This window comes from Erpetoichthys calabaricus, chromosome 2 (genome assembly GCF_900747795.2).
Source record: "Erpetoichthys calabaricus chromosome 2, fErpCal1.3, whole genome shotgun sequence".
NCBI classification, from domain to species: Eukaryota; Metazoa; Chordata; class Cladistia; order Polypteriformes; family Polypteridae; genus Erpetoichthys; species Erpetoichthys calabaricus.
Window position 1 is genome coordinate 109515645 of NC_041395.2, and position 24390 is coordinate 109540034.

Genomic DNA, 24390 nt, shown 5'->3' on the forward strand with positions numbered 1-24390 from the left:
CAGTAATTTAATTAGGTGTGAAAGAGGAGCCTCCAATGGCTCACATTCAAGCAAGAATTTAATGTGCACATGGAGACACCTGCATGGGCATTTTTAGTGTCAGACAATGATTAAAGCAATAGACTAAAACATTGATGATCAGCACCATAGTGACAATGAGCTTCCTTTACCGAGGTCAATGACTGATGGCAGCGGAGACTTGAAAAGGTACTATACAAATGGTGGAAATGGAGATATGCCAGATGGAAATCTTGAAACCTCTATAACGATGGAGAAAATGCATTGAGTGCAAAAATACAGACAGTCAATTGATATATACTATATATACATATATATATAGTCAGTTTATATTCAAATCTTTATTGTATCATACAATTATCATTTCTTGGCCAGAAACGTCTCTCTTCATTAAGAAAGGTGGCCATACTGACTGCCGATCAGGTTGTCACAAACTCTAAAAATTCCTTTTTTACACCACTGGAAAAATTCTTAAGTAGAAATTTTGTGCCCCCATTAACTTATTTTTTTCTAAATTTCTAGTATTCCATCTGCTTTACCTTAACATTGAGAATTTCCTGTGGCACTGTCAAGACAAAATATATGTGTAGGTAAATATATGCGTAGGTAACCCGAATTTACAGAGAGCAGATTGAAGAACGGAAATAAATCCAAGAAAAGTTATACAATGCTGGGTCATGTATTACCAGAAATTTACTGGGAATTGTTCCTGAAAAAAATTCACTGAAAGAAAATTATGTAGTTAGGTTGGAGGTTAGATATCTTCTTCAAGCGGAAAAGTAAAATTTAATTCTGTTTAGAATAACATTTTGAATTATGGCATTGATGAGAATGATTTACAGAATTAACCATTTGTATTATTCAAGTACAAAGCAAAGATATCATTTTCTTGTGGAGGCAGAATCCAAATTAAAAACATTCAATTATAAGTTAGTTTGTGAACAGCTATAAGAATCTCCTTAACTCTAAATGAAGGTGAGACGACTGCAGCACAAATCAAGTTAATGTTCCATCAGATTTAAGGAGATGGACATGGAAATTTGGTAATGTAACATTCTCAAAACCAATAAATTCAATTCAGGGTCAAAGGGTGTTGGGGCTATCCCTGCAGCATTATTTGACTGAGGCAACGTGCAAGTCCATTGTAGGGCCGTCTTATGTACATGGCTACACTCATCCTGCGCCATTTTATACAGAAACCCTACACAGGAATCTGTGAGGTAGTAACATTGTTTACTGGGCCCAGTAAGAATGTGGCTGTAACCTTAATTGTCTGATGGTTCACTGTGCTCCTTTTGAACCCTAATTTAAAGCAATACTACTGGACCCATACAAGCTCCAGAAAAGAAAAAGTACCTACTGACTCTGTATCAGGAAAAAATATAAATAACATTACTTATACAAGGAAATAAAACAGAAACTGAAAAAAATAATAATTATTGACAAATTTGTAATATGTTATATGGAAATCAGAAACTAATTGGAAACTAAACTGGAAACGAAAAAACAAAGCAAGTGTGTTAAAATATTCTGACACTTACACAACACAGACAGTATAATAACAAGGTAAGGGTGAATGTCATTATTTTGTTACTACCAAACAAAAACTCGCCTGCATAAAAATGTTGTGTGGCGTGTTTCACAGCAATGACTGATAGGTGTATTTACCAGCTATGCTATTCAAACCCATTAAGCCAAACCATCACAGTCTTAAAATAAATTAATGTATCCCATGTACTTGCTTACTTTAAATAAGGTTTGTGGCATCAATGAACGTGTGGAGCAGAATCAGCTTTAGTAGTACGAGTAGTAGTGATAGCAGCTGTAGTAGTAATAGTAGCTGTAGGATCAAGGCCGAATTAAAACTCCCACAGGCCCCTGGGTGTCTCTGCTCCTTAACAGAGAGTTCATCATACTTTTATCAATCCAGTGTGCAGACACCAGGTCATTTAATGCAGCGTGGTATTTCTCACTCTTGATTTCAGCATGAGGATACTCGATTGTTTCATTGAACAGCGGGTGTTTTAATTGGTAAAAAGGCCACTTGTTGTCACAAGACCCTGGGTATTAACCCAGAATGCCCTAATGGTAGATTAGCTCCATGCAGGATTATCACGAGTACTGCAATATTTTAAAGCATTATATTAGAATGTATTGTATATCAACCACAATATTTATTTTAATGACCAGTATGTTATTGGAGATTTAAAAGATCAAAATCAAGCTGGGCTTATTTTGCTGACCATGTCTCACATACAGTACACAAAATAATACAGTAATTATAGTTTTAGCAAACAATTATACCTTAAAAATGCTTGTGTTGAAATATAAAATATTAACAATAACGCATAACTGTGAATTATGTGAATTTCCCCTTGGGATTAAAGAGAAAAGCCAAGCAAAATGACACCTTTTATTGGCTAACTAAAAAGATTACAATATGCAAGCTTTCGAGGCAACTCAGGCCCCTTCTTCAGGCAAGATGTAATTTCGAGGGGCCTGAGTTGCCTCGAAAGCTTGCATATTATAATCTTTTTAGTTAGCCAATAAAAGGTGTCATTTTGCTTGGCTTTTCTCTACATTCATAATGGCTAACACAGTACAACACCCTAGTACCCTTGGGATTAATAAAGTATCTACAGTGCATCCAGAAAGTATTCACAGTGCATCACTTTTTCCACATTTTGTTATGTTACAGCCTTATTCCAAAATGGATTAAATTCATTTTTTTCCTCAGAATTCTGCACACAACACCCCATAATGACAACGTGAAAAAAGTTTACTTGAGGTTTTTGCAAATTTATTAAAAATAAAAAAACTGAGAAATCACATGTACATAAGTATTCACAGCCTTTGCTCAATACTTTGTCGATGCACCTTTGGCAGCAATTACAGCCTCAAGTCTTGTTGAATATGATGCCACAAGCTTGGCACACCTATCCTTGGCCAGTTTCGCCCATTCCTCTTTGCAGCACCTCTCAAGCTCCATCAGGTTAGATGGGAAGCATCGGTGCACAGCCATTTTAAGATCTCTCCAGAGATGTTCAATCGGATTCAAGTCTGGGCTCTGGCTGGGCCACTCAAGGACATTCACAGAGTTGTCCTGAAGCCACTCCTTTGATATCTTGGCTGTGTGCTTAGGGTCGTTGTCCTGCTGAAAGATGAACCGTCGCCCCAGTCGGAGGTCAAGAGCGCTCTGGAGCAGGTTTTTATCCAGGATGTCTCTGTACATTGCTGCAGTCATCTTTCCATTTATCCTGAATAGTCTCCCAGTTCCTGCCGCTGAAAAACATCCCCACAGCATGATGCTGCCACCACCATGCTTCACTGTAGGGATGGTGCCAGGTTTCCTCCAAACGTGACACCTGGCATTCACACCAAAGAGTTCAATCTTTATCTCATCAGACCAGAGGATTTTCTTTCTCATGGTCTGAGAGTCCTTCAGGTGCCTTTTGGCAAACTCCAGGCGGGCTGCCATGTGCCTTTTACTAAGGAGTGGCTTCCGTCTGGCCACTCTACCATACAGGCCTGATTGGTGGATTGCTGCAGAGATGGTTGTCTTTCTGGAAGGTTCTCCTCTCTCCACAGAGGACATCTGGAGCTCTGACAGAGTGACCATCGGGTTCTTGGTCACCTCCCTGACTAAGACCCTTCTCCCCCGATCGCTCAGTTTAGATGCCCAGACAGCTCTAGGAAGAGTCCTGGTGGTTTCGAACTTCTTCCACTTACGGATGATGGAGGCCACTGTGCTCATTGGGACCTTCAAAGCAGCAGAAATTTTTCTGTAACCTTCCCCAGATTTGTGCCTCGAGACAATCCTGTCTGGGAGGTCTACAGACAATTCCTTTGACTTCATGCTTGGTTTGTGCTCTGACATGAACTGTCAACTGTGGGACCTTATATAGACAGGTGTGTGCCTTTCCAAATCATGTCCAGTCAACTGAATTTACCACAGGTGGACTCTAATTAAGCTGCAGAAACATCTCAAGGATGATCATGGGAAACAGGACCCTGAGCACCTGAGCTCAATTTCGAGCTTCACGGCAAAGGCTGTGAATACTTATGTACATGTGCTTTCTCAATTTTTTTATTTTTAATAAATTTGCAAAAACCTCAAGTAAACTTTTTTCACGTTGTCATTATGGGGTGTTGTGTGTAGCATTCTGAGGAAAAAAATTAATTTAATCCATTTTGGAATAAGGCTGTAACATAACAAAATGTGGAAAAAGTGATGCGCTGTGAATACTTTCTGGATGCACCGTATCTATCTATCACTATACATAGGTTCACAACTCCAATATGCTTTTAAGCCTCAGTATAAGTCTAAAGTAATATCGGGACTGACAAAACATTACAAGGCATATGCATGAAATTAGGACATTGAACCATTAGAAACAAACTGGCAAGAACAGGCCATTCAGCCCAATAAATTCTATCCACCTAATTTTTCCAAAATATTATGAAGTCGAGATTCTTACCATTCTCTACTACACTACTTGGTAATATATTCCATGTATCTATGGTTCTCTCTATGAAGAAAGACATTGTAATGTTTACATAAAAAAATTCCCCTTAACAGTTTTCCAACTGTGTCCCCCTTGTTCTTGTCAAATCCGCTGTAAAGTAACAGCCTGAATCCACTGTACTAATTCCTTTCAAAATTTTAAAAAGTAAATCATGTCACCTCTTAACATCCTTTTGCTTAAATTAAAATTCAGTCTTTCCTTATGGCTCATACCTCTCAGTACCAGAATCAGCAAAGTCACTTTACTCCGTACTCTCACTCTTTAGTAGCCCCGAGTTCAAACCTGCACACAGTACTCCAGGTGAGGCCTGACAGGTAAGTTGTAAAGCTTAAACACATTTAACTTTGTACTCCACACATCATGAGTGCTATATAAACTAATATACAGTATGTTGATAGTGACGACTTCATTATGACTCCAAGGTCCTTTGTATAAGGGGTACATTCAAGTTTCAGACCTCTCATTGTGCATTCAGTCTAACACAAATCAAACATTTCTACTTCCTACATGTAATACCTTACATATACATACATTAAATTTCATCTGCCATAAATATGACCAAGCCTGTATTCTATATTTAAGTAGGTCTTCAATGATTTGGGTGATTCTGGGCAGTTCCAGCACGGACCCCAAGGGGACACCACTTTTAACATCAACAATGTTCCTCGTACCGTTTGTTTCCTGTATTTTAGCCAGTTTTACAATGCTGGACATTAACAGCAGTTGTCTTGCAGTCTTGGAGCCTCTTGTGTGACCACCTCTTGCAGTGTGCCTGTGGTATTCCAATGGCCTTCTATTTTACTTCTCATGACATTCAAGGTGGAAAGCACATAAAACTGATAAGGTGTGGCCTTTGCTTTGACGTGATCAGGCATTACTCCAACTGGATCTCATTGGGTAAAACTGCACCTAACAAGAATTCACTATTTCCAAGGTTGTAACACCTGACAACAGAAGCTGTATTTCTAAAACTAATTGACAACTTTTTTTGGAAGTAAACAAGCTATAATCTCATTCCAGAAGAATTGTTATTTATTTTTTAATGGTCAAAGTTATTTGAAACAAAAGGCAGTTTTTGGAAAGTACAAACTCTTTTTACTGATATACTAAAAGAAGAAAGATCTGCCACTTGCAGAAAGGTGTGATAGGTGCAGAGAAAAAAAAGACCATTTAGACTGACAGCAAAATCTATTTGGCTTTGATGACTAAGTAAAGTTGAAGATAAAAGGAAAATAAATAATAAATAAGAAGCTATTTAAGAACTTCTACTGTGCACATTCCATTTATTTCAAGTGTCAAAGTCAGGGCAAAACAAAGTCTGTTTTTTTTATTTGGTCTAACAATAAGGATACACATTGGAAGCCATGCAGCTCTTCACTTTTAGAAGTTGCATTCTGCTTTTGTGAGCTTTTTCTTTGTTCTTCCTCCAGTATCAGAGCTTCACAAACATTATATATAGATTTGAGTTTATAAATGTTATTTTCTGCCCTTTTGCATGAATAGCTTATTGAAGTAAATATAAGTGTAAAGGTGTCCCCGCTGTCAGAAGTTGGAAGGGGAAGGCAGAGATGGACACCATTTGCCCCTTTTGAGGTATAACATCTGTTCTGTTTATCTGCAGCTAAACACACAGCCTGACAAAGCATGAATTCCTACTCAGCATCCTTCTTGTTTATAATGGTGTGGGATAAAGGAGAAGTGTTACATATTACTTGAGAATTTTTCTTTTAATTTCTTTTATTTGAATATAAAACATTGTAACAGAACACAACAAAATTAAAGAAAATTAAGTCCAATAGTATGCTTCAGGGCGGCATGGTGGCGCTGCTGCCTCGCAGTTAGGAGACCTGGGTTAGCTTCCAGGGTCCTCCCTACGTGGAGTTTGCATGTTCTCCCCGTGCCTGCGTGGGTTTCCAAGGACATGCAGGTTAGGTGCATTGGCGATTCTAAATTGTCCCTAGTGTGTGCTTGGTGTGTGGGTGTGGATGTGTGTGTGTGCCCTAGCGGTGGGCTGGCGCCCTGCCTGGGGTTTGTTTCCTTCCTTGCGCCCTGTGTTGGTTGGGATTGGCTCCAGCAGACCCCCGTGACCCTGTAGTTAAGATATAGCGGGTTGGATAATGGATGGATGGATAGTATGCTTCAACAGCATTCCATGAAACTTGAGGTTTCATAATTAAGAATTTCACTGTACTCTGTATGTGTGACATTTTTTTAGTACTACTACTGCAGGTTTGCTGTACAGAAATGTTTTATCATGAAATGTCAATATTTTGCACTACTGCATCCTAAAGGCTAATTGTGTTATTAGGGACTTTGGAAGAAGCTTGCATTTTCTAGGATGTTTCATAAAATATGTTTTGAACATGAAACAAGTAATAAATAAGACACTAATGCCCCAATACTATTTATAGATCTTGCTGTAATGGAATGTGTCACATTATCACTTCCCATCCTTTTATGAAAGAAAATATTAAGAAGTAAGGTAACTCTAAACATATATCTAAATACAGTAAATTGCTGAGAGATCATTTAGTACTCACAGAAACTAGCATTTCAGACCATGTCCTAAAACAGTATTGTAGCTTCAAACTACAAAATGCTGTATCATTTCTATTTTAATAAAATGTCCAGCTTCCTTGTCAACAGAGACTATAAAGAATACACATTTCGGGTATGCCTGGAAGCCGAATGCACTTAGCAGAATTGTATGGAGAAGGGATGTATTATTTAAAGACGTTCAGTGGAGACAAGGACCTACTTTAGCAGTTACTAAACTTGTTAGCTTTATTAAATTAGGTTTTTGGAATAAAAATTTTTTTTTTGTCAATTATAGTACTAAACTTCTGCTTCTCTATTTATATACTTGAATAATAATACATTCAAGCCAGCAAACAAGTAGTGGAGCATGGCTTAAATCAAGTCCAGGGGCCTAATACTTAATATAAAAGTGCAGACTGTTTCAGTTGAAACACGCCAAGCAAATAATCAGCATAAGTGTTAGGATGCATGAATTGCCAGTGGCAAGAGCAATGACCAGGAACTGCTGAGAAGAGGACACTGATGATGACATCAAAGACAGAAAGGTGAGAAGGGCTGAAAAGGGTATATGGATAAAAGAATACTTCATCAAGTCTCATCATTGAATCTTAAATTTATTATATATTAAAAACAGTTTCTTTCTTACCAGTGGTTTCAGGTTGTATTTGTAGATGTAGATCTGGTTGTGGAGAGGGTGGTGCTTTCACAGGTGTAGTTGATTCTGGTGTCTCAAATGCTCCCTCTGAATCTGAACTCCTAAAACAAATTAACGAATGGAATGAAAAGTGGCGAAATGCTTCTGAAATTTCTGATTTATCACTATTTTCCCAGATCAGTTCCAATTTTTAATTGATTCCTTCACAGTTAAAATATCTGACCAGTGTTGCACTTAACACTAATACAAAACATTTAAGACGTGTGCTAGTTGAAAATCATGAAATCCTTTTATTCCCTTGCAGGTATGACAAAACAGAGGTTTATTATATAAATCCTAAAGGCTGCCGAAATATTCATTCAAATATTCTGAACAAGTTCAGTATTTATTAGGTAACCCAAAAATGAAATGGACTGTCTGAATCAAGATAATAGGAAACAACATTCAAGATGACAAACTAACAAAGTTAACATGGTTTCACCAATATTATTGGTCACGTCAGCTCTTTCAGTATTGACTGTGCAATTCCTGCCAGAAGGATGGCTGTAGAAGTAGAAATGACACTAATAGCTATAGACTGCTTACTCATCAATTTATTATGAGTCCAAAAGGGAAGAGGTCTGTATAGATATTCCATCAATCAAGTTAAGAGTATTTGAGATTAGAGTCACTGAGCTGCTAAATAAAAGATTCACACTAGAGCACATTATGAAATAATGTAGTCTTTGAAATTACCTGTAGATGTCAACCCTCATCAAATCTAATCAAAGAAAATATAGGGAACTAAACTAGAACATGGATCAAATAACCATTAAGAATAAAATAAAAACAATATAAGGTGTACCAATGGAAGCTAAACAAATTAGAGGAGGACAGAAAATGATCCATCATGGACTCATTTAATCTTGTTGAGCCTGTCCCAGCAGCATGTCACATGCCCCATATTAGACTGGTGTTTCCTACATTAGAATGAAATGCCAGTCTAATATTGGGTACACTCTTACAGGGTCAGGTAAGAGTTTCTAATTAACTTAACCTGAATGTCTTTGGCATGTGGGCTGATACCAGAAAACTCAGAAAATGGCCCTCATAAACATGGGGAAAACACAAAAAGCCCAGAAAGACAGTGCCTGGGGCGTGATCTGAAAGAGTGTGGAGCTGTGAGGTGCCCACTACTTCACCATGCTCCACTATAAAATGATTAAATAGCACATTTTAAAGGGGCAATTGAAATAAATAATTTTGACTCTTTTGTCATATAATTAAGAATATGATTAATGCTGTGTTATTTAAAAGGAGAAGTTATAGCAATAATATGCCTGTACAGAGGAAGGAAATTAGATTTATCTGGAGATACTCATTTGTGTATGGAAGCAATTTACAAACACCTCACCGATCACCACAGCACTGCATCAAAATAAGGTATAAACAGAGTAAGACCAAAGTCCTAAGATCCATCACTCCTTCCTCCACAGTCTGCTGTGCCAGCATCAGATGCAAGGTATGAACCAACCCTTTAGGTTAGGTTAGTCCATCACAGGGTAACACTTTGAGATCAAAAGCTAAAAATGTATTACAGATAAATAATGCTGGCTGGTTATCTATAATTTCAGAAATGGTAACTATCAGGGTATGATGATAATAAAATAAAATAAAATGCAGTGAACAAAGTGCAAGTTAATAAGTAACAAGGTGCAAAGCTACTTCTAAGGGAAAAATGTAGGAACAAAATATACTGTATGGCTAAAATAATGAAAGGTTAACTAATCTGTTAGAGTCATTAAATAAATATTATATATACAGTATATATATATATATACACAGAGAGAGAGAGAGTATATCTATATAGAGTATATATTTCAAAGTAGGTAGAATGATGAAGACTGTACATATTTCAAGATAAAATACATTCTGTACATGTTGTCACAGAGTCATGACTAGAAAATAGAATGCATATTTCCATTCAAAAAGAGGAAGAAGGCTTCTAAAAATAAAACATGGACAGTCTCAGATCAGGAAAGAGTAAAGTTCAGTTCTTAGTCTCACTCAGAAAGTGTCACCTACAGGTGCACTCCATCATTTTGAGTACCATGCCATTTCCGCAGTGGATTACAAGACTTGGCTGACACCCGGCTTAGAAGCATTCTATTTATGTCAGTCAATGCCCTAGAAAGGTCATGTGGTGCCTTGGAATTATGGGAGTACATAGTGGTGTAGGTCTTATGTTTCAAACATTAATAGGTAGAGGTATAGTTGAGGGGTGGGGTTGGGGTTGGTTAGTGGGGGGTTCTTAAAACTAATTTTAATGTTTTAAAATTACATTGTCTTGTGTGCATTTTTTAAGCTTTGGATACTGTTACCACTAAGGGGCGGTGCAGTATCCCAAACCCCAGACCCCAACCTCACAAACATAACAATAATAATAGTGGAATGGTAATAGTGGCAAAACACAATTCTCTTTCTCTCTCTCTTTCTTCACCTCCACTCCTTCCAGGTGAGATTTGTCCTCTTCCACCTGATTCCAACTTACCTGGATGAGGTTGAGTGGCTCCTCTTATCTTAGACCTGGCAGTGCTTCCTGTGCTGGGGCAAAGCCCATTGGAAGCATTTCCGGGTCAAACCAAAGTCACACAAACTGCCATGCTTTATTAGTCTTCTGGCAAGGGTAGGAAACATCTTGCCCTTCTTTCTGCACACTCGGTGCCATGGCCTCCCGGCCAGGAAAGGGATTGGAACCCATCCCGACATGTGTGTTATCCATCACAATACATTAATTTAATTGCTGTTAATATCCTAATCTCACAAGTTGCCTTAGGGAAAGTCATCTTCCAGTTAAACAGTACTAATATATAATTTTCAAACACACTTAATCTAGTTCAGGGTCAAAGGGGCCTGGAACCTATGTTGGCAGCAATGGGAGCAAAGCCTGGACAAGGCCCCAACCCACTACAACGTCCACTTACATACATACCAACACTTACCATAACACAGTGACCAATTTGGAATGACCAGTGACTTTATTGTAACCTGCATTCTTGGGGATGTGAGAGGAAAACTGACACAGTTAAGGGGAGAATGACCAAACTCTATATGAGGAACATGTGTGTGTGAGTTTCAAACCCAGGATGCCAAAGTCTCAGTACTAATCATTGTACTGCCATATCATTCAACAATAACAAGAACAGTATTAATAAAAATAAGGAGTTTAAATATCATGCATTACAAAAACTTTAAGAATATCTCAACCAGTATTAATCTCTGTAGAAATTTTATTATGGCAGAAGAGAGATTTTCACTTTCCACTGTCCATGTTTTTATGATTATTTAAATCCACTACATGCACCTATCCAAATGTTTTCCATACCAATTTCATCCAAGTTTAGGGTTGTAGTCAAGTCAGAGCATGATGTTTCAATTTAACTATTGGTTTTTGTGGGTAAAAAATAGATCTACCACCATCAATCGATTAAAATGAGAGCTGCCATTGTGTTTACTGAAGAGCACATTGAATGTGCTTAAGGCAGCACATTGAGACGACTTACAATCCCCATTCCCATCAACTGATCTATCTAATCAACCGGTTGTGTTGTGAATCCACTTACTCTGTAACAGAGTCAAGGATATACCCTAAATCTCGGGTGTGTTTCATACTTGTATTAGCTAATGAAAATGGAAAGGAAAGAATATCACAAGTCTTTCTTTAATTTGTAACTTTTGCTAGGCTACTAAATAGTACTGAATGTTATCTACCAGATTAAAGAAGTAGTTCCCCATATTTCAAAATTTCACAGTTGTGTTCTTATGTTGATAAATATTCATGGAAGAGAAATTTATCAGTCTGGTTAGAATTTGTTAAGTTTATCATGAGAGACAATTGTTCCACAATAATGCTTTAAATGAGGAGCCATCATATAACACTTTTAAGGTCAGCACATTCAGCAAGGTAGCAACTCAATCATCATCATCATCAATATCATCACTGATTTAACAGTTCCCCAGTTATCCCTGAACCCTTTTCTGCATTCCCTTGGGCTCCATGAGCTGCTAACATAAACGTACAAAAGGACAAAGCAATGTTTGGGTGGAATGGTTGATGCAGTGATTGGTGATACAACTGTCCACCTTGATCACTGTCCTTTTGGGATTTGGCCTATCTATTCTGTATAGGTTATAATCTGGGTTCAAGCTAACAATGCGAGGGTGACTGGAGACTCTAAACTGGACTGATATTAGTGAGTGATTGTAAGAGTGAGTTAGTGTGTCCTTGTAATAGTAACGGGATGAATACTCAGGGATGGGAAGCTGTTAGCTGATGAAAGAAAGGGACTGTGGTGAGTTCGTGGTGTTTGTCTCAGACATGAAATTGCATATTTTCTGCTACAGATCCCAAATGCTGCTCACACAGTCCTTAACTGCATAGATGCTGGATGAGCTTCAACAAAGCCACTCAGGTGCTGTAAGTGTGACATGCAGGCAGCCTTAGTTGAACTATGAGGGAACAAAAAGAATGGAACACCTTAAATGATGGGGCCAGGAGAGAGAGGATCTGCCTTGTAAGGGGAGGAGACACCTCTTAGGGGGTTAAGTGACAGAAAGATGGCTTAAAAAAAGAAGGTGGAGCACCTGTGTTCTATGATATGTTCTCCAACAATGTAAATTGTAAGAATGTCAACCTTGGCAGTTTTTCATCATTTGAGTATCTCGCCTTTGCTATTACAGTAGTGCCACATTCCCTTTTTCAAATTACATATCAACCACCAAAATACAATTCCTCATTTATTAATGAACTCTGATTTATTATCTGTTATATAAACTATTTGATAATTTTATAATAGCAGGTAATTTCAACTTGCAAGTAGATAATCATTGCAACTTGAAAGCTACAGAATTTATGAATCTTTAAAAAGCCTTTGACCTTACTCAGCATATCACCCAGTTGACACATAAAAAGGGACATACATTAAATGTGGTCATCTCATGTGGCTTTAGAATTGACTCAGATAGTGGAAATCAGTATATTTTATTATTACTGTGTTTTCTTACATTAAACAATAACAATAACTAGGACTGAAGAAAAGCACATTTTAAGAGTCATTTTTGATGCCACAGCTGTCTTTCCCTTTTCTAAAATTATAAATAGTTCATCTTACTCTAGTATCTACTCTAATGTAACCAGCAACATAAATACTAAGGACAACAGTTTTAATGCAAAACTGAAGACAGTAGCTCTGAAAAACTTGTTAAAATAAACAAGAAATAATACCCTGGAAGACAGTTTGGAAACTTTAGCAAGAATGCCATACGGCTTTGTGCAAATCTTGAAAAATAAATTAACAATTAACTATGAAATGCTTAAGGCACAGATTAACAAATATATATCTTTTTCTCCAAAATTATAAACAACAGTGCAAATCCAAGAATCTTATTTAGAACCCTTGGTTATCTTTTGCACCTGGTACAGTTTGTGGAATGGATGCGTAAGCCATCAGTGGCTTAATGGGAGGATTTTGCAACATTCTTTTCAGAAAACGTGTCTAATATAACATTTAGTGTACCAGAGAACAAACTTAGCTAAACCACAATGAAGTGAACACAGTCAATCAAATTCATTTATTAAAATAAGCCTAACTGATCTTCAAAGACTATTTAATATTTAACACCATCCACATGTGTATTTGTTCCTACAGGCTTTTTTAATGACTTCTTTAATTTACTGATCGATTGACGGTGTATTTGATATTGTTAATTGTTAACTGGACACAGACATTTTCCTTGATTCTCTAAAAGCTACTGTTGTTAAACCATGGCTTAAGAATAATAATCTTGATATTTCTGTCTTGGACAATTTAGACATATCTCTAACCTGCCTTTTGAAACTAAAAGTCTAGAAAATTCTAAAATTCTAGAATAAGTTAGTTTTTCAACAAATAAATGACTACTTCAGTTTAACATACCCTGAGTAGAGTTGCTGACTAGCTGTGCATACTGCATCTCTGTTGTTAGTCATTAGTATTAAAATATAAGTAATATAATATTTATAAACTGTTGCTAATGCTCCTCTATTCAGTTTTTCTTTAATGTATCCTCATGTGGCACTGCTCTACTGCCAAGTTGTTTGCCTGCCTATGGAAAAGTCATCTGAAATCGTCCAGCCCAGTACTGACTCCACTATAGAAAGGCCACTTGGGAGTAGGTGGCTTGTTGGCCGAGAAGTCAAGGACTCTGATGGTGTTTGGTTTATCTGACATACTGTATTTTCTTCAATCTGGCTGTGGTTCTACAGTTTACTGATTGACAAATATGGTTGTTTTTCATTTTTGCTAATTAGTTTCTATTTACTTTTTGATGTACAGTATTTGAAGAAATCTTTATCCTCATATGTGACGGTTCTGTATTTAGTGAGTGGTATAACCTATTCTTGCATTTTGCCTTGTAGTTTTACTATTGTATTTTATTTCTGGGGTTGCAATGATAGATTGGCCATCTAGTTCTGTGAAAAGGATAACTTGTGTTCTGTTTTGTGCATTTCCCCATTATGTTGACACCCATTGGACACCATGCCTCCCTGGGAGAGGGTCTCTCTCTGAATTGCCTATCCTAATTGTGGATAAGTATCAGTGAGGTTTCGGGCCAAATCAGAGTACAGAAACTGCATTGGTTAAAGTAGTTAATGACGTATGCCCTGATGTTGATTCAAATAATATTTCAGTTCTTGTTCTATTAGACCTGAGCACAGCATTTGAAACCTATGATCACAACATACTCATTGACTTCATTAAACAATGGGTTGGCCTTTCTGGTAGTACTCTGAATTGGTTTCATTCTTACATCACAAGAAGAAAATTCTTTGTCCGTTGTAGTGATTATATGTTAGAGATCTGTGTTATTATGGAAGGTGTGCAAAAGGGATCTATTTTGGGTCATTTTTTATTCTCTATCTACCTGAAAATTTCAAAAAAATAAAGTGAATCACCACTTCAATGCAGATGACACACATATTTATTTGTCAGCAGCGCCAAATGACCGAGAAGCCCTAAATCCTCTAACCCAATGTCTTAATAGCATCATTGAATGGATGAGTAATAGTTTACTTATACTGTACTAAACAGGATTTTTTTTTTTTTATTTTTGGCAGCAAGCGAAAAAGTGAGGACCTAAAAATAAAGTGGTCCATCTGGCCATCTAAGGCCAGAGGTAAAGAATCTAGGCATCATTTTAGATTCGGAGCTAAACTTCTAATCACACATTAAGAGTATTACTAAGACAGCACCATTTAGGAAATGCTGCAAGAGTTAAATCTTTTATATCACTGCAACATGGTGAAAAGTTAACACATGCTTTTGTCTTTAGCCACCTAAATTACTGCAATGCACTTTTATCAGGTTTAGCAAAAAAAAAAAAATATATATAACTCAGTTGAAATTGGTTTTAAAGGCAGCAGAAAGAATTTTAACTAAAAAGAGGAAGTCTTAGCATATCTCTCCAGTCTGTCTGGCTGGCTGTGTCCTTTAGGATTTATTTTAAAATACTTCTTATAGCTTAGAGTGCTTGTCCCCCTACATTCCTAATTGTAATCTTAGATCCTCTAACACTAGATCCGTATTCTGAAAGTGACGCATAAACGAACTGGTGTGCACCCTTCTGTTTCTATGCACCAAAAATCTGAAATATGCACCACTACTGTTGAACACTACCAAAATTGTTATATAGGATTCTACTAGGAAATAAAGGTCATCTAGTTTCCTTAAATGAGATACGAAATTATTAAAACAGTTAAAAGAATGCCAGAAAAAAGAAAAACATTCAGCCATCCCCATCTATTTATGACAATAGTAGAACTAGCACATTCTTCTCAAAGCTGTGGGTGAACACACAGTTACAGAACACCATGTTGGAAGTTTAAAGACATACTCAAGGTGTCAAGGTCTGACAGCATAAAAAATCATCACATTATAAAAGTTACAGACAACAATGAAGAAATGTACATTTTTGCTAAGTAGTAAATTTTACCTAGGCATTTTATATTTTTTGATTGTTCAGTTCAGAATGCTATACTGTGATCCCCTATTTTAAAACTTGATTGTGTGCACATTTGAATGAACATTGATGCTCTAGAGTTAGCTAGTATTATTCATTTGTAGTCTTGGCTAACAAAACTTGCGTTCTTTTTAAATGAATAGAATTAGAGTGTTTGGGATGCAGTTACAGAGGTCCTTAAACAGATTTGACCGATTGAGTTTTTCTCCACAAAATAACAATGCCATGCTTCATTGAACTGTGAAACAACATTTGTAATATATCATAACAAGCTTTCATAAACCCATTTGAATTTGTTGTCCAAAATGTGCCAGCAGTCACCAAACATTTGAGAAACGAAGATCTAATTATGGACATTTATACAGTACATAAAGTATATGATGTATTTGCAACATTGGATTTTGCTAACTACTGGTTTCACTGGGCTTTTCATTAAAATTGGAAAATGAGCAATAAAATAGGGATGGATAAGAGATCCTAAGGCTTAGTTGATACTCGGTGTGGCCAAGTATTCTTCTGCCTACAATTGTTGGACAACAAATTAGCTGAATAACCATTACATTCACTGATGTGAATACTGTTTACTAAGACTGACCTGGATTAAACATAAAAGACATAGGCATATAATCCAATACATTCACACCACATAGAAAGAATGATTCAGACAATACCACAGACAAGGGGAAAAGAGGAGTTGTATTTCTTTATTAACAAATTGCTAATGTTCATACAGTGTATCAGACCTGGAAGTTTTAACTTCCACTTACCAAGGCAGTTTTTTCCCATGATCATGACTGCAATCTCCAAAAAGCTCTAATTTACTTTAAATCACTGCCATCAAGTATTACATCTTAATCTATATTGATTATCACGGGTTACTTCAGCCTCTGCAGTCATAACATGCTGACGCCAGAATACTTCCAGCATATCACGTGTCTAACATTTTGGGTTAATGCCAGCCTACAGTAAAGCAGATTTACCGTTTAATGCATGGCCACCTTTCAGAAAATCAGATTACATATTGGCTTTTTTTTTCCAATTAATAGTTGTCATTCAGTATTGATCTGTGGACTCAGAATCGTGACTTTTATATTATTTCAAGACTAGAACATCTTCAAAGATTTGACACATCTTCATAACAATACTGAAATTCTTTTATATGGTATCATATTTTGAAAAAGCACTTCAGATCATTGTAAAAATGTCACTATCGTGTCCTTATCACATACTCTAACCAGTAAATCTGTTCACAGTTTCAGCTCCTGCCCTATATAAAGGGAAGTCCAGGTTATAATGTGTCACAAAGCAAACCGTAGTGGGATTCAGTATAGTGACCCATCTTTGCCTGAGCAGTTAAGCAAAGTTTATACATATTTGGCTGTAATGACAGTCCACCTGTCTACATTTCTTGTGTTAAAGAGCATCATGTGAAGAACACTATAGAGGCTGGCATGATTGAAATGGCTAGGCAAGCTATAAGCTCAAATGATTTCCTCTCCTGTAATCTGAAAACTTGTGCAGAAAAGTTAGCAATAGTCAAAATAAGACATCTTGTAATCTTTCACTTTCACTCTGTAATTTTCCAAGGATGTCATGTCTCTTGTCTATGAAATGTCCTATGTTTAAATTACTATATATATGTGATCATTAAGTATTTAGAAAGATTTCACGTAAAGTGTGACATGTTGTACTTCCATGGTAAGCTCGCTCTTTTTCCATATGGGACTGATATTATGAGTCTGTTAATGGTGAGGATTTTTTTTTGTTCCCTCTATTGCTTTAAAAAATCTAGACAAAGATACCTACTGTATGTCAAAATCCTGTCTGTTAGCAAAATCTGTACTTGTAATACAATTGCACCAAATAAACTAGCTGGTGAACACTGGGTATTTTTACCTGCAACTGGGCTGTAGACTTTTTTAATCCACAGGTTGTAAAAGTGGACAGTAAAATCTCAGACATGCTAGCTTTATCCAGGGATGCCCCTCAGAGTATTGTGCTTAGGTCACTATTGTATTCCTGGTTTACTCTGTGTGGAAAGTCAGCCACAGTAAAAAAAGAAGAAGAAGATCTGCTGATGAAACAACTGATTCAGGCTGAGTCAATGAGTCAATGTGTACTGGGGGGAAATAAAAGGTGATTAAAAGCATCTGTTTAAATGTTATAAAACTAAATAAATTGTGATTAAATTCAAAAGCGGTTTTAGCACTTCCCTGTACTTTCAAAAGCACTAACTGAAATGACTAACATCAATCATTTTAACATGTCATTTTTTTTGTGAAATTACATCTTGAAGCACATTCTAAAGAAGACACAGCAATTCTGTAGCTCCATCTAATGTAATGACCAGAGAATTTTCTCCACCACTGCAGGCCTTGCCATTGACACTTAGCATGAAATTACTGGATACATTACAGTTTGGAGTGGCAGCCCATTTTTCCCTTAATCATAAACCATTCACATTTCATTTTAAATAAAATCGCTGGAACAGGTGAGTGAACTATTGAGAACATTTTAGTACCACGTTATCTTCCCAAAACTCTCAGCAGGATATTGGGCATCTTAACCATTTTATTGGTGGTCCCTATCACTTCAGTCTGGTAGACCACCACATTGCACCAAGTTAATTCAGTCAGTAGTGTCAGATTTGAAAAAATAATGTTTAAATATATCATCCATCCTCCAAATTCTTTCCAGTGTACCAGGCAACCTTCAAAATTAGTCTCAATCATAGAGGAGATGGTTATATAGTCATATGAATATCTGTGTTTCACTCAAACAGTTAACTGGATGGGCTTTACAGGCCTACTGGGTAAAGAGGCACAGAGCAGCTTATTATTGAGGAGGTTCAATTTCTTTAATGCTTGTGGCTTACAGTAAGTAAGTTGTTGGAGGATATTCTACACGTACATAGTGTACTGTTCTAAATTGTGGTGTGCTAGAGGAATAACACCGCAAGAGCCCCATGAATAAACTAACTTGAAAGGTCTGCTTTTTAAAAGGACTGACTCTGAACTAACAAGAAAGACATAGCAGTAATTGAAGCTGTACAGAGGAGATCAACCATATGCATCCTGGGACTTAATGACATGTCCTACTCTGACAGACTCGGAGAATGAAACCTGTTTAGTCTCGAGCAGAGGAGACTGTGTGGGGAGCTAATCCAGGCATTTAAAATCCTCAAAGGCATTGATAAAGTAGATCCAGCAACATTCTTTCAGCTTAAAGGGTGAATCACGTACTTGAGGACATCAGTGGAAATTAAGGGGAAGTGTATTTAAAACTCAGGCCAGGAAGCACTTCTTTATGAAGAGAGTTGTGGCACTCTGGAACAAACTACTGAGACTTGCAGTTGAAGCAGAATCTTTGACAACCTTTAAGAAAAATCTGAATGTTATATTGGGACAGCAAAGCTATTAGCTAAATAAACAGGCTGGATGGACTGAATGGTTTCCTCTTGTTCATCAAATTTCTTATGTTCTTATGGACTTAATGAAGATAGCTCCTGAAAGGAGAGTAATTGAAAAATTACAGTCTGTCTGTCCATCATCTCCATATTATTTTAGAAATCTAGGTGAATAGGATGGATGCGCTTGTTGGGCTTGTAAAACTCTAGGGGTCGTTGTTGTCCCGCTAACCCCAACACACAGACGCACTGGACACAGGGTAAAAGCACCAAAAAGATATTTAATTTTTTTTCTTCTAGGAATAGTGCCCTAAGCACCACAGCCACTACTAATACAGGCAAATAAATACAATAATGATCACAATAAAGCACAAATCTCTCCTCCACACCTCCCAGCAAGCGTTGTCTACTACTTCCAGACTCGATTCCCATCAGTACTTTATATAGTCCTTGACCTGGAAGTGCTGGAGTGGTGGAGGACTGTTTTTTTCTTCAGCCCTGAAGTACTTCGGAGCTTCTGTCCTTGTGACTTGGGAGTACTTCCGGGCTATGGATTAGGCATGGCTCCTCCAGTCCTTTTACAGCTCCTCCTGCTGACACCCATGGTACCCAGCAGGGCTGAGAAACTGAACTCCAAGTCCCAGGATTCCCTGTGGGAATCTGGGGCACCACTACATTCCAGGGGAGCTGCCATCTAATGTTTTGGGGGAGACAGTGTCCAAAAATATTTGCCTTCACCTACCCTCCATCCTTTGGGTGTCCCGGCCAGGTTGAGCTGCCAGCCATCCTCACAGGCCGAATGGCTTTTTCTCATCACAGTTTTCTAATGTACACTAGTGAAGTATTATTCTGGACCACCATTAGCTACCATCTCATTCCAACATGCTGTAATGGGACACTTTTTAAAAATGTTTTACTGCTTTACACTATGACTTTACTTACTTTGTTGCTGCTTTGACAGAATGAATTTTCTGGTGGGGATTAATGAAATCCATCTATCTATCTATCTATCTAGATTGCAAATACATATTTTGGAGTGTCAGGCATTAGTCAGGAAAAAAAAATCCTAGACTAGGTGCAGGCCCATCATACATTCATACAAAGCCACACACCCACACTCATCTACAACAAACAGTTCTAAAGTTGCCAATCAAACTAAAGTATCAGTTGCATTTTCTTGTCAGCCATCCATGCCTTACATTGTATCAACTCTGTTGTCCTAGTAATGATAGCTTGCTGCAGAGTGGTTGTTGCTAATGTTGTTCTTGTTGTTGTGGCACTTGTTGTTAGCACTAACTTAATGAATGGGAGCTCATGTGAACAAGAATTTGTAAAGTATGTGTGGGACAATACAGTAAAGTCAAACGTCAAGTTTTTCAGATCACAGAAAAACTGCAAGCAGTAGTCTGATAATATTTAACATCTTTAAGCCATTGTTAATATTTAATATGACCTATTATATAGAAGAAATATTTTTTTGCAAAACAAGGAAATTAACCTATTAATGAATCCTGTTGTTCTCAGACCAATGGCACAATAAGATAAATACTGTTAAATTCTAAATTCTTAATTAATTTAATGATTACTTGTTAATGTTACAATTGCTATGAAAAAATGTAAACTAAGTAAAACTGCTTTGAAAATGCAAGCTCATTTTATACATATGAAAGTATTATCATTTGTATACGCTTATGTTGCTTTAGATTGTTTTAGCTGAGAGTTTACTAATCAAACTGAGTTCTGCAGGGATTGTGAGTTCTACGAGTAAAATGAGTAGTGACTAATTCAACAGAAGGCAGAGAGAGCTCTCACTCTCTCTCTTATTGGGGGGATTCATCTACATATAGGGGTGATGTAACATTTTTCCAATAAAATAAGTTTTCCACCTTTTGCTACAGATTATGTGGGTAGTTAACATAATGAAATAAGTTATATGTGCAAATGTAATAAAACTAGGGAGTGTGTTAGAAGACTTGCAGACATCTAAAATTAGTCTTACCTGCCAAAATAAAAATACAATACATACTGAATTAAGCAGAACCTTTAAGGACAAAGTAATAGTAAACTCAAATCAAGCAAAAATAAAATTAAGGGTTAAAAACTGAGAATGTGCTCCCCTCGACTTTCTCATATACTGAGATAGAGGAAAAGGTCATCAGAACCACTTCCATTTGTGCAGTATTTTTCAAATATCATACCTCTTTGTTTCTCATCATAACTAATTGATAATATCAATACACAATCAGTTATCTCAATTTATAATCAAACTTTATGTTAAAATGATATTTTCGCACTTAGGGAGGTCGAAAGCGATGGTGGAATTTTTTCATGATTACATTTGCATTACCTAGATGCAAAGTAAAAACAGTTATAGTTACCTAAAAACAGAAAAAGTGTTAGTATTATATAATATTTGTTGCAATAAATTTCTATAAGTAAAACTACATTTAGCTACATTTAATTATGATAATGATGGCAGAAATAAAAATAATAAAATAAATAAATACTACTTCCAGTTGAGCAATTTTGCTAAAATTTCATATCTGTTTGCTTTTTTATCATTATAAATTTCTATACAAAATTTCAATCATCTATCTGTAATTATAGCCATAGTTTACTTGAAAATTCTCGAAAGTATTTAGTTAAAGTACAGTAATCCCTCGCTATATCGCGCTTCGCCTTTCGCGGCTTCACTCCATCGCGGATTTTATATGTAAGCATATTTAAATATATATCGCGGATTTTTTGCTGGTTCGCGGATTTCTGCGGACAATGGGTCTTTTAATTTCTGGTACATGCTTCCTCAGTTGGTTCGCCCAGTTGATTTCATACAAGGGACGCTATTGGCAGATGGCTGAGAAGCTACCCAACTTACTTTTCTCTCTCTCTCTCTCTTGCGCTGACTTTCTCTGATCCTGACGTAGGGGGATTGAGCAGGGGGGCTGTTCGCACACCTAGATGATACGGACGCACGTCTAAAAATGCTTAAAGATTATCTTCACGTTGCTACCTTCTGTGCAGCTGCTTCCTGAAGCAACATGCTGCATGGTGCTTCGCATACTTAAAAGCTCAAAGGGCACGTATTGATTTTTGATTGAAAAACAAACTCTGTCTCTCTCTCTCTCTCTTTGTCTGCTCCTGACGGAGGGGGTGTGAGCTGCCGCCGTCAACAGCTTTGTGCCGCGGTGCTTTGCATACTTAAAAGCCAAACAGCCCTATTGATTTGTTTGCTTTTCTCTATCTCTCTGACATGCTCTGCTCCTGATGTGCACTCCTTTGAAGAGGAAGATATGTTTGCATTCTTTTAATTGTGAGACGGAACTGTCACCTCTGTCTTGTCATGGAGCACAGTTTAAACTTTTGAAAAAGAGACAAATGTTTGTTTGCAGTGTTTGAATAACATTCCTGTCTCTCTACAACCTCCTGTGTTTCTGCGCAAATCTGTGACCCAAGCATGACAATATAAAAATAACCATATAAACATATGGTTTCTACTTCGCGGATTTTCTTATTTCGCGGGTGGCTCTGGAACGCAACCCCCGCGATGGAGGAGGGATTACTGTACCACCCAAAACTTGATAGGATTCCTTATTTTTGATATAAAGCAGGTGTACAAAATCTCAATGACCTAGGTCAAAGCGTTTGAGTAATCGTGTTTACACACAGACACACAGACAGACACAATTTCAAAAACAGTATTTTTGGATTTAGGAAGGTCTAAAATGTCAAGATTCATGAAAATCTCGATGTCAAAAGGAGGAGAAGATAAAGTTCTGAACTTCTATTGTTGAAGCAGATTAGGCAGCATGGGCACCCTCAGCCCCAAAGAAAACACTCAGAGTCTCAGGGCAGGCAGCAGAATCAAGATTTATTGTATGGTGCACATACAGACTCACTCCTTACTTACTATTATTATTTACAGCCAGAGTTCACATTCCCTCTTTTTGTGAGGGTCCCATCTTTCTCCAGCTCTCCTGCACGTGTAACCTTTGGCTTAATGAACTATTGTTGGTTTATAACTCATATTTAATAATAAAAAATATCTAGTCATACATCTTTTTAATTGTAGTTCTTAGATCTTAATGTGTTTATAATACTTTTCTAATACATAGAGATTACCAGTTTTAAGAATACATTTTTGTATACTATCTACCTTGTTCTGTGCTCTCCAGAAACAACCAGGGCCACAGTGGCCAGATCACAAAAACTGATCTTCATGGGATGACACCCAGAGCTCAAAAACCCATACAGAACCACACACGAATAACAGGACAATAAAGAGTCACCTGTAATCTACATTTTTCGGAAAGGAAGACCCTCTCATAAAACTCAAATTGATGTCCATATATTGTGGGTTAGCAAAAAACACTGAACATCCTACTTTATATATGTAATGAATGAACAACTTAGCATTAATTACATTTGTTGTGTCCGGAGACAAAAGAAAGAGAGTCAGAGTAGATGTAGGTGGTTATTATGATTGTATGAACATGTGTGCACTTTAAATAAGCAAAACTTTTCTATTTAGACTGTTTGTGATGTGTACAAAATCATGTATAATATGATTCAAATGAAAATAAAATAAATGCTCATTACTAACGTTTTAGCTATTTTCTTTTATTTATTTTTGCTATGCTGGCATCATAGTGCATAAAGCAAGAACCAGACCTGGGTGGGGCAGTGGTCTATTTTAGGGCACATTCACAAACCCCAACCCATTCATACTGGACTAATTTAACGTTATTAAATAACTTAACAGAATTGTCTTGAGATGTGGGAAAAAAAATCAGAGTACTAGGAAAGAAACCCATGCAGTCACAATGAGAACTCTCGAGCTATACAGCAGAGGCACCATTACATTCCACTATAAACTAGTTCTACTGATTGCAGAAAAATATACCATTAGTAATAAATAAGTACTAAATAACTAGCTGTAAATATCATAGCAAGAATAGGAGATTAGGAACATTCATAAAGACCAGGCAGCTCAAAGCCCTGTGTACCTGAATCAGTTTTACGTATGTATTTTTATGTGATCCACATCCATTTGAAAACCTGTACAAGTTCCAGTCTTTCACAACTCTGAATAGAATTTATCAGGTTTGAGAATGTAAAATACAGTTTATAGACTGTTATTTAATGGGTTTTTAAAACATCAAAGTATATACAGTGCATCCAGAAAGTATTCACAGCGCATCACTTTTTCCATC

The 24390-nt window shown here is 36.9% G+C and overlaps 1 protein-coding gene across 23 annotated transcripts in view; it reads right to left on the reverse strand.

Annotated features, from left to right (window-relative positions):
- Window positions 1–24390, reverse strand: part of LOC114645325 (uncharacterized) — a 239951-nt gene that overhangs the window by 144848 nt on the left and 70713 nt on the right. For all 23 annotated transcript variants that reach the window (XR_007934090.1, XR_007934089.1, XR_007934094.1 and 20 more), the window contains exon 4: window positions 7729–7838. Coding sequence is in view for 17 of the 23 variants with exons in the window: in XM_051922686.1 (XP_051778646.1) it covers window positions 7729–7838 (110 nt within the window). In the remaining 6 variants the exon portion in view is untranslated. The remainder of the gene's footprint in view (window positions 1–7728; window positions 7839–24390) is intronic.